At 39.1% G+C, this 12,005-nt stretch overlaps 1 protein-coding gene across 1 annotated transcript in view; it reads right to left on the bottom strand.

The window, feature by feature from the left end:
* FRY (furry homolog (Drosophila)) overlaps positions 1–12,005 on the bottom strand; it is a 180,333-nt gene that overhangs the window by 52,544 nt on the left and 115,784 nt on the right. The window contains exons 36-40 of the mRNA XM_009888386.1: positions 11,013–11,095; positions 7,731–7,881; positions 7,054–7,157; positions 2,771–2,956; positions 686–884 (exon numbers count right to left, since the gene is read on the bottom strand). Of these exons, the coding sequence (XP_009886688.1) occupies positions 686–884; positions 2,771–2,956; positions 7,054–7,157; positions 7,731–7,881; positions 11,013–11,095 (723 nt within the window). The remainder of the gene's footprint in view (positions 1–685; positions 885–2,770; positions 2,957–7,053; positions 7,158–7,730; positions 7,882–11,012; positions 11,096–12,005) is intronic.

Genomic DNA, 12,005 nt, shown 5'->3' with positions numbered 1-12,005 from the left:
GTTCCAACACACGGAAAAACTTCTTTACAGTTCGGGTGACAGAGCACTGGCACAGGCTGCCCCCGGAGGTTGTGGAGTGCCCTTCTCTGGAGATTTTCAAAACCTGCCTGGATGCAGTCCTGAGTAATGTGCTCTGGGCAATTCTGCTTTAGCAGGGGAGTTGGACTAGATGATCTCTAGAGGTCCCTTCCAACTCTGAAAATTCTGTGATTCTGTATTTTACAAAACTTCCCTTTTAAAATGTAAGTTATACCATTTAGAAAGCAGCATAACCACATCCCTGTTTTTTAATTCAACATTGCGCCTCGGGTCTGCCGGCTGTAGTCAGTAGTTAATACTAGTTTCACCATGGCCTTTCGCTGTGCCCTGTACACTTCCTATCTAATTTTATAATAATACAAATGTCTTCTTCCATTCATTGTTCATTGTTGCACATAATACTATTAATCAATTAAAGATTTTATTCCTGTTAGGCAAGATTTTTTTCTGTTGTTGCTGACACGGTAGTGCTTTTAAGTACCCACCTACTTCTGTAAGTATCAATAAAAGAGGAATGGGAGTCTGCAATTACTATAAAAGATCAGTCATTTTCTTTTGAGTCTTTTAAGCTGCTATAGATAATTGTAAAGAAGACATGAAAGTATACGTTTCAAGTACAAACGTGTCCTCTGCCTATCTCCATTACCTGGTTGTCAGAAACTCAATTAATTTGTTTGCTTTCTCATCTGTTTCAGCAGCAGTATCCATGTCCTCAACCTCTTGTGTAATCTGTGGGAGATTTCCACTGCTACCTCCCAGACTGATACTGGAGGAGGTAGAGCTGGAGCTTAAGCCGGAGTCTGGCACTGGAGACGACTGGTATTCCCGCAGAAAGTCAAAGCCACCTGCCAGCCGAAAGGGAGGAGATAAAGATGGAATGCACTGTTGGGCGAGCATTACAGATGAAAGCATCGGCCAAGCAGCTCTTTTCAGAGTCAGCAGCAGAAGCCTTCTATTGGGAAACACGGGGAAAACCTGAAGAACACAACAACCCTCAAACTCAAATGGGAGTGAAAATGGCACCCCGTTTCTAAATGTGCAGAATCCAATATAAAATGAAAAGTACCAAAGGAAAGATATTTTTTTTTCACTGCACGAGGGCTACAGTACTTGAAATAGAAATGTTTCATGGCATTTTACAATCAGAACTATGTCTTTCTGTAAAGTGAATGTTGAAGTTGGCTAAGTGCATGCAGTGTTCAGCTCACTTCTCTGGGCTAGTCTGATGAAGGAAAAAAGCTCTGCAGGGTGGAATTTTTAGGACAATTATGTTGTCCTAATTTTACAAATGTAATGGAAACAGAGACACAAATATTTAAGGCTTCTGTTCAACACCTTTAGTAACTGTAAACACTGGACTACTCATTCTAAATATTTTCAGCATTAAGGTTAAACATCTGAGTAAGAGTTCTGCTAGATCAAAAGCTTGCCACACAACTTCAGAGCTGGAATTAGAAACTAAGACCTGTTTTCTTAAGGTTAGACTGCTAGTCATCTTACGCTGTAGCTACAACAGAAAAAATGGCCTTGCTAGAAGACTGCAAGCAGGAGGGGCCTCTCCACTGACATAATCCATTGCAGGTCAGGAGGCTCTTAATTTAGTTGCCTGACACTATGTGGAATGAACCTGAGCTGAAGTATTTTCAATTAGGATTCTGTGCTATAGCTACTCACCCACACTCTCAATCTTTATATTAGCTGATAAAAAAAGAATCCAAATACAAAGTTTTGATAACTTCTTGGACTTAAGAGGCCCAGGCACAGGGTACCAATTATGTTTTTCAGAGACAAGAATGAAAAGTTTTTAATTTTGGCAGACTTGCACAAATAAAACCTAAAAAAGCCAAATTAATTCATTGATCTGAAATCCCTTCTTTAAAATATTTTTTTGTATATCATAATCAGTGATCAAGAAATATTCTTTATAAAGCCAAACTATTTATTACTTTTGGTTATATACCTATGGAACTACATAAATGCCACTCATTTGATTATCTCTCCTTTTCATTTCTCACTGCATGGTAAAGTTCCTCCCCCTCGCCCAGACAACTAATCCTACTCCATAACTCTACACTGTGATTCTTTCAAATCTCAAGAGTATGATTGCTTTTAGTATTACATGAAAATATTAAATCTAGCTAGCTGCTTTCTACAAACTGTTCCCAACCAACCCCTTAAAAACAGGTAAATTGCTAAAAGTTAACAGAATAACCCTTTCAGCAGAGGTTTGAAGTAAACTTCCTAATGCAGAAACAGATTCCAGGACAGAAATGAAGTGTATCTGTGATATAAAGGAGGATGTATATCATGTGAAATTTAACTTAATAATAGAAAATCTGAGTTGCATATTCTTGCTGCTCTTCCTGTGTTGGAATTACTTATTCATTTCTTTTGAAGGCTGAGGAGTGATTGCCCTCATTTAAAGCAGTCCTGACTCCCTGAAGGGGAAGTTAGGAAGGTATTAGCCATATTAATGTTTAAAATTCTACATTATATATTTTGTGTTACATCAGACAGCTTTCTCACTATCATGAAAAGTTATCTAATAATAATTTGGGTGCATCTCTAGGGTAGATCACACGGAATTATTATTAATGGGAACTGTTCATACTTGCCACTTTACCACTTTAATTTATCAAAACTGTTATATTTTAGGAAAGTAACTTTGACATCCTACTTTCAAAAACCACACAGTAAAATGCAATGTTCTTCTCTTCTTTTGTTTTATTACCTGTATAAAGATATTCAGGTAAGTACGCTGGTTGTACCGTCAGAGTCTTGGTCTCATTCATCTCTCTGGTCTGAAGAAGCACTGATGCAATGGCTTGATAGTTGCTATTGCAAGATAATGCAATCAAAAGGTGAAGCAGCAACTTTTTACTGTGTTCAAAGACCTCAGGGCGGTAATGGTCAAGACCTAAAAGAAAAGATTACAGCAATCACTGAACATGAAGTAATAATAAACAAGTTCACATTCCAGAAATAGCAAAAATTCCAAGGCAGTTCATGGCAACAGTGCAAACAAACAAAAGATGCAGTATTTCTGGACACAGTTACTAGTTACAGTTACTTCGAATCATAGAATGGTTTAGGTTGATATATGTGTATATTTACTTTCCAGACTGAGGTCCCATACAGGAGGTACAAAACAATGTGTGGCAATAAAACTTTATGTGTTCTGTCTCACTGCAGTGTTAATTTGACAGAGCTGGAAAAACTCTAAAGATGAGAAATTCGTGGTAGTGGTTGTAATTACATTGCACTAGCTCAGGGTGCAGAACTGAAACTGAAGGTCTAACACTGACAGACTGATTTGGTTAGCACTACTGCTGTTTATAAGATTTTAACACAACCTGCACAAATCACAAATTACAAATATAAAGGAAACAGATGTTTGTAAAATAAACTGTACTCTGTGGCAGCAATCTCTTTTCAATTCTCTTTCAGTATCTTCCAGGATATTTACAAACACTTTCTGGAAAATTCAATTGTTTTCTTCTTCAGCTCCTCTCTTCTCAGGATATATTCCTCTTTAAAAAGCAGTTCTGTCTTTACTCTAAGTGGCAGCAGGCAACAGGTCTTTCAAGTCAGGTGTTTTCTCATATACTCCACTCACAGTGGTTCTTGTCCGGCCTGCAAAAATGAAGCTGCTTATACCACCACAGTCTGGCCAATGTCTTTGGCTCCTATGGGCAAGTTTTTGGAAGTCCTGTGATCCTTGGTCTTACTCATCTGCCCATAGCCTCTTCCAAAAGAACCATGGCCAACCTGCCCACCTCTTTTTCAGCTTCTTCAGGTTTCTGCTCCTATTCTACTTTCTCTGTTTCTTTCCACCTGCCAGGAGGTAATGAACCCATCCTACCCTGTTCTAACATACACTGAAGAGGACATAGAAAGTTCTTTCAGTTTAAAAGCAAATTCTATATTGGCAGCACTTGTAACTGAAATCCTGTTAAATCCTAGGGCTGTATGAAAGTACTGGCACAGATATGCTAACTATGAGGTGAGGACAGTCCAGACCTTGTGCTTGTCCAGTGTTGGGCCCCTCTTTAACTTGGAAGAGTTCCCAAGAGGGTAAACTTCTGTGATGTGGACACATTTCTATGGGAAAGGAGTCTAGCTTCTCAACTTATTTCACAATGGTAGCAAAAGAGTTTTTAAACATCAGTTATTGTCATGCACTATTGAGATAGGCAGGTTCACACCAGCAGTCTGCCTCTCTACTTCACTATCACTACTACAAACCATCTAATAGCCTGTTAAACACATACATTGCAGAACTCTTTCGTTTTAGTATTTTTCTTGCTCCTTCCAATAAATGGAAGGATACAGGCTGTCCAGCTAGCAACCACAGCAGCTTCCAGTTTCCTTTTCAGTCAGATGCATCTGCCTGCTCACGTTCCAACAGCACAGAAATATTCCAGCAGGCCAAGTGCAGGGTCCTGCACATGGGCTGCGGCAACCCTTGGTATATATACAGGCTGGGGGATGAAGGGATTGACAGCAGCCCTGCTGAGGACTTGGGGGTACTGGTGGATGAAAAGCTGAACCTGAGCCTACAATGTGCGCTCACAGCCCAGAAGGCCAACCATGCATCAAAAGTAGCTTGGCGAGCAGGTCGAGGGAGGTGATTCTGCCCCTCCAATCTGCTCTCGTGAGACCCCACCTGGAGTACTGCGTCCAGGTCTGAAGCCCTCAGCACAGGGAAGGCATGGACCTGTTGGAGCGGGTCCAGAGGAGGGCCACAAAAATGGTCAGAGGGCTGGAGCACCTCTCCTATGAGGAAAGGCTCGGAGAGTTGGGGTTGTTCAGCCTGGAGGTCTCTGGGGAGACCTTACTGTGGTCTTTCAGTACATAAAGGGGGCTTATAAGAAAGATGGGGACAAACTTTTTAGCAGGGCTTGTTGCAACAGGACAGGGGGTAATGGTTTTAAACTAAAAGAGGGTAGCTTCAGACCAGATAGAAGGAAGAAATTATTTACAATGAGAGTGGTGAAACACTGGCACAGGTTGCCCACAGAAGTGGTAGGTGCCCCATCCCTGGAAGCATTCAAAGTCAGGTTGGACAGGGCTCTGAGCAACCTGATGTAGTTGAAGATGTCCCTGCCTATTGCAGGGGAGGTTGGTGAACTTTAAAGGTCCCTTCCAACTTAAACTATTCTATGAATTTATGATTCTATTTCATTTTCAATCACATTCATACCATTGGCTAGCATGTGTAGCATAACTTCTTTACACCATCACAACAGAGCTCTACTACAAAATATAGAAAAATTTTCCACAGGAGGTACAACTCTAGAGAAACTGAACTTGAAGCCTGGAGGCTGTGATCTCAATTTATTTACCACTAAACCAGTTACATTTAGTTACCAGTTACATTTAGCTTTAATTTCACATTTGAGAATTGAGAGTTCTTAGCCAAGGGACTGTCTCAAATGGTATTCATAAATTTCTATTTATTTCTTATGAAATAATGTCATGTTGAAAAATTATTGCATGAACAAATCAGTAAAGATATTTTTATAATGGATTACTAATATCATAACTCTGTTTCTGCATATGTTATTTGCATGGCCCCCTGATGGCTCTTTAAAGCTGTCTTAAACTGAAGTGGCCATGCTGCTGCATACTACTCCTGTGTTAAGTTATTAATTTATTCTTGTGAGAATTTCTGACTGTAAGCACCAGTTTTCTCATACTTGGTACAAATTATAATAAAGACGTTGTTTGATCAGTTGATGGTTATTGATTGGATTCATACACTTACCCAGTTTTCTTTCAGCTCCCTCTTACACTTAGAAAGTTCACAGCAATATAGAAAAGAAGTAGAAAAATTGTGATGGGCAGCCACAAAATAGATTTAACTCTTAAGTGAAGAATATATGTGAAATGTCATATTGAAACCAACCCCTGGAAGCTCCATCTGACACGGTCCTGGCTGTTATTCTTACGTTTCATTAGAAGTTTGTTGAAATCAATGTACTAATATACAAAACTTGTATATTTAATGAGAGTGCATTTTCCAAAAAACCTTATTTCATCAAAAAATTTCAAACAGAACAGTTGATAAGAGAGTGGCAGAAAAGGAGAATGAGGTATCATCTTCAACTATATACCGAAGTACATACATTCTACCACTGTGCTGTAACCTCCCAATTTAATCTTTTTTGCCTGGTGAACAACAGACTCTTCCCAGATTGCCACTGAATAGACTTAGTGGTAACTACAGCAACTGAATGAGAAGTGGACTGTGATTTCCATTTATAATAAATTTATTTCACAAGTGTCTGTGTTTATTTGCAAAACTAGTATTTATGAACCATCAAAGTTACGCAATGGCTTTATGATGCTAAATACTCTTGTGTGCTAAAAAAGTAGGCATTTCATAACGTTAAGTGGCAGGATAAGGATGGTATCACTCTCCAGCTGAACTGTGCTACAGTAAATAACAGACACAGCAGTGGGGAAAAAGCAGTGCCTCTATGCTCAGGTATGTAAGGGAAGACACTGACAATAAAGTATTCCATTAGCAGTGAAATTAATGAAGCTTGCTTTTCAGTGGTCTGTGTCCTACCTTCACTATCTCCGCTGTACAGTAATCTTTGCGCTTTCACGTATTTTTGCAAGGGCGAGAGACAGCACTGGGGTGTGTAGTCCAGGCCTCAGGCGTGTGCTGTCTCCCCAGCTGCTCATCACAAACCAGACTGTACAAAGGCTGAGTTTTGCCTGCCTTTCTCACAGCAGGGCACTACAGGTTTTTCAGAGATTCTTTAGGAAGTCAATCATCTTCAAATCTCTACCCATCTCTGAAATTTGTGTGAAATTGGCCAAAATATGGAAAAGCTTCAACGTTTTGAGACTAATTCACAGACTGTAATTGTTTCAGGGTTGGTTTTTTTTTTTTGGAAATCATAATTAAAAGCATGTAAGAAACACAACTCTACAGCTTCAGCAAAACTAAACTAAAAGGACAGGAGTACATCTGTACTTTATTTCTTTTTCTGTTGGTCTTACCTAAAAAGAGAGCATGTAGCAACAAAGGGAGGTGAAGAGCCCAATCTTCTCTCACACTGTGATCCACTACCATCTCAGTCATGAAGATGACAGCAATGTTGCACCTGGAAATTAAATCACAGTATCAGTTTGAAACCTCTTAAGAGATGGGAAAACAGTAACATGATGGCTATTTCTGGAGAAATAAACAATCTCTACATTTTCAATTTTGTAGCATTTCTTCTGAATATGAATAATGTTGAAGAACCTTAGTTACAGTATTAAGCAGGTAAGTACCCATTACTGAAAAGAACACTATTACTGTTAGTACAAATTATGTAAAAGAGGAATTTCAGAATATGCATATCCTAGTTAGAATAAAAGATCAAGGGGGAAAAAGTACTATGACTAACAGCCACGGAGGCTGGGGAAAGAGAAATTTTCCTTTTCTTTTTCAGTTGTTTCTTTAGTCTGATTCCTATCAGAAAGTGATGTCCTACATTGTAAACAGGCTTCTTGGTAGCCATCTGGTATAACTGCAAGCCTTCATTGGATGTTGATTCTAGCACTGCAAATCAGCAGAAATTGAAGGTACGTTTTTCTGATGTTCTGAGTGGTGAGACAGTTGGATTGGTGCTGGTCTACCAGTAAGAGGAAGCATCTCATTGTTTGAAATGTCAGAATGAGAAACTGCTCACCTATGAAGGGGTCCCCGGGGTGTGATGGTTTCTGGGAGGTAGTCCACAAGTGGTGCCCAACATCCTCCATTGTAAGGCATGGGCAGGGGATGTGGTTGCTTGGTTTCGACAATATTCAATAACCAGCTTGTATATGGAGAAACAGGATCATCTGCATGGAAAACCATTAAAACACAGCGCATAAAAAGTCTGGTTACCCATTTTTAAGAAATGATAAAATTGAGTTTATGCCGACATATCAGCTCAGCTGTTTGGAATAATGTGATAAGATGACATGAGGTTTGCAAATTCCTGTGTTCAATAACAAGTGATGCATTTTTAATCCCTCTTTCACGCTGCTGGAAATTAAACAGATTCCAGGCAGACAGCACTGAATGTTAGGAGCTGCAGTGAATCCCTGCTGTCACTTAGTTTTGGATCCAGATCACAAAGCACCAAGCAACAGACTTTCTCTTCAAAAATGAGAGAAAAGTTCAGCCAATGAAGCTGCTTTCGGAAGCCATCTGCTGCAAGGAGCCGTGTACCAGTGACACATTCTTGCAACTCCTCACCAGTACCCTGCTGAGCGATGCTACAAAGGCAGAAGTTAAATGTCCTGAATTAGAAAGGAGGCATAAGGAATGCAAAAAACATCTTCAGGGTAATTTTGTTTCAACGGGAATGAATTATCTATCTCCTGAATTTCTCAAAGATGTATTTAACTTTGCTTCAGTATGACAGCTGCTCTATGTTAATAAGCAATAAGTTTTTTTTAATTCCACTTGTTTATCTGCAATGATGTGGTCAAGTAAGTTATTTCCATCACTTTCTCTCTTCTCTCAGTTGCATAGCTTTGTTCATCTCTCCTGTATTTTGTTCCCTCTCATTCTTCTCAGTTTTCCCATTGGTCAGTTTTTATTTCTCAGGTCTGGCAGTCTGCAATACACTGCCATGGAAAGTACCCTTTCCTGGCCTGTTTTTGACATATATCCTAACATTGCCCTTTGTGATTTTTTAATGAGAGCATTATTTTTTTGCTCTGGGTTTTTGTTACACTTTCGCATTTTAGGTACGTTTGACACACTCAGCACTTTCCTTTTTTTAACAGCATGTGTCTGATGCTTGTTGGCTTTGCCACAGGAAAGAAAACTGTTTTGATGCCTACAAAAGTATGAGAACTAGTGTTCTCTAATGCACATCACTTCTTGGTTTTGACAAAACATCTTCAGGTTTCCAGGTCTTCAGGAGCCCTTCATTGCAGCAGCTGCTCCTCCAATTATTACTAAAATGCCAACTTTATCACTCCCATTCTTCAGTGTTAGTCTTCCAAGAAGCACTTTAGATCTTCATGATTTAGACCTCTTCTTATTTCTCTGATCCTCTGGAGGATGACTTATTAGTTACAGATAAAGAAGAATAAACTGACCTCATAATGTAGCAAAGTATAGCATCTTCACATATTCATCTTCTAAGGATTAACCAGATAATGTTTGCCAGATGCTTTTCATATAAAAAAGCACTGCACAGTCACTACTTATTACTACCAATTTAAGTGTTTCACATAAAACTGCTTCATGAAGTCCACACTAAGTCCTAGTTCCTCACTCATGTTTTCACAGGTTTATGTGCAGACTGAGAAAAAAAAAGAAGTACTTTGCACCTTAACATATAATCTTTGCCCAAACAAAAGACCTTCTGTACTGCAGAGTTGTGTTCCCTATCTATATCCTCAGCATACATGTATGCTCAAGTAGACTGGAGAGAGCCATACCACCAACCCATTTGCAGTCTGGGCTGCCTGCCAGAGGGAATAAGTTGCACTTGCTTAGTGGAGGTTGCATTATTTATCTTGTAGAATGACAAATGGTGTTAAGAATTACTCTTTCTTTTCTGAGTTCTATATAAATGTCAGTACCTAAGTAAAATGTATTTTATTTCACATCTAGGTATTTGTATATTTGCAGAGGGAAACCCTATGAGAAGTAAACCTTGCATAATTATTCACAGTACTGTAAAGCTTGCAGGTACAGGCAGAAAAAAACATTTGGACACTGGCTTGGGGAGACATTCCAAAAGAGCAAAGAAAAGTCCAGTATTTTTTAACCTTTTATTACTCTAAGCTCTTGTCAAAACCAGCTACTTGTGAAGAATGTTCTGATAATATAAACATTGCTCTGTTTTGAAAGATTGCTCATGCAGATCAGATTAGTGCTGGTGCTCCAATTAACATCTGCTGAGGAACTTTTAGTAGCTGCAGCACTAGAAAGCCCTATGAAAAACAAGACAAGTGTACTAAAGCCCACTGAGTTTAATATGTTGCACAATTTTTGTGTATTTAAATACTGTGTATGTACATACGCAATATTTTGTAAATATTGTGGTTCATAATTATGAAAAATAGTTGTTGATATGTATCAAATTATCCTATCGTATTGTATTTGACGATGTTTCCACATTTTGCAGAAGAGTATTGGCAAAAAATTACGTGGATTAAAGAATATATGAAATCTTTAATTTTTATGTCTAAATACTGTCCCAAAATGGTGTCCGTAGCACCAAGACAAGACACTATGACTTCTATATTATTTAACCTGGCTTTATTAAGCCAGAGATGAAAGTCAATAAAAGGGTCTTGCCTTTTTTACACTGGGTTAGGGCCTAACCGAAATCCGTAGATTGGCTTCCTTATAATTCACTCCAGAAAAGAAGTCAAACCATCTAACTCCTAAAATTTAGACTGTCATTCAGTAGTTGACAGAAATATCTTGGTTTTCTTTGGAGTCTCTGCTGAGCATTAAGTGTTCATTTAACACAACTACATAAAGAACCAGTGTGCTCAGGAGCCTTGTCTCACTCCCTCCTCTAACACAGGTTTGCACAGTGCGGCCAGAAACTGGTTGCAGACTGCAGAGTAAAGCTCTTTAGGAGATAAGACCTCATTTTTGGAAACGCCTGAATCTCTTCTTCATGCTCATATAACAGCACTTGATTTGGAGGGAAATACTGGCAAAGGGCACAATCCAAAGTACTCGCTGTAATGCTCTGGGAAGTCTTTCGCCTTGTCATGTACGACAGGTTCAAGGTGTTACTGTCTGAAGGATTCTTTGCTGCTGCCTTCTGTGAACTTCTCTGGCCTTTAAATAGGTTTGACTGAGCCCAGGTAAAATAAGGACACTCCTGGTATGGTGATGCTACATTACTGTTCATACAGAACTTAAACAGAGAGCCTCCACCAGTCATAAGAATGTTTTCCTCTCCCACCAGAACACCAGAAATTTCATCAAATTGAGTAATAAAACTTACTTTTGTCATCATCATAAGATCCTCCGGAGCTATTACTGTACCTTGATTCTAGTCGGGTATGTGCTCTGATTACATTACTGAACCTTCAAATACAAGAAAAATCTTCATTAAAAACACAGACTGACATTAAACATCTGGACTATATGCTTAGTCTACAAAAAAAAGCATTTCCTTAAGCATGCACTTCTGTACAGGAGTAGACAGCAACGTGAATGTAATGCTGTTTCTTTCCAAAAAAGAAAATGTTTGCTGCCAGTTCTAACAGTGTGCTCCTGTGTCACAAGCTTTTAAAATTCTCATGCTGCAAATGTGTGATTTTCTTGAAGCAAGAAACTGTGCTAAGGCTGAACTGCGATATAAACTGCTCACAGCTAGTATTTTGTCACAGCCCATGTTCATGAGTAAAATACTAGCAACCTGCTAAAGCAATAACCTTCTGAATAGTCCAAAGTCAAGCTCGCCTGCGCATCAAGCAGCAAAAGCTGCAGCAGATCGCCCTTCAATAGGAAAATCCAGCAACTGCCAGAGCAGATCTAGCAGAGGAGTTAAAGGATATGAGAGCTAGAACAAAGCTGTCCTCAAATCTGCCACAGATCCACGATAAGCTAACTTTTACTGGTGATCTCCCTTGGCTTCCTCCACCTCCTTGTGCTGTCAGTGTAATCAGGCCTGAAGTGGAGGGGGAGGTGCCATACTGAAGGCTTATGCATTAGTAATGATGTAAAAACATTATCGTTTCTGCAAAGCCAGGAAATTAATTACTAATAACCATGTTAAAACATAGATATCTTCTAATTAGCTTTGTATTATTAAAAACATGTCCACATTTATAAGAATAGTTCGTTTCTAATCTATTCCCGTCTGTAAACATGTCTTGACACATGAAGTCAATATTAACGGGCACTCTAAGATGGACACATTGGTTTTGAAGTGCCGATGCACTTAACAGCTGCTAGTGTCTTTGATAATGTAAATGCCAGCAATGAATTCAGG

Source organism: Charadrius vociferus, unplaced genomic scaffold, assembly GCF_000708025.1.
Source record: "Charadrius vociferus isolate BGI_N301 unplaced genomic scaffold, ASM70802v2 scaffold16, whole genome shotgun sequence".
NCBI lineage: Eukaryota > Metazoa > Chordata > Aves > Charadriiformes > Charadriidae > Charadrius > Charadrius vociferus.
Note: the sequence above shows the minus strand (reverse complement) of the source record. Positions and strands in the feature narration are given on the sequence as shown.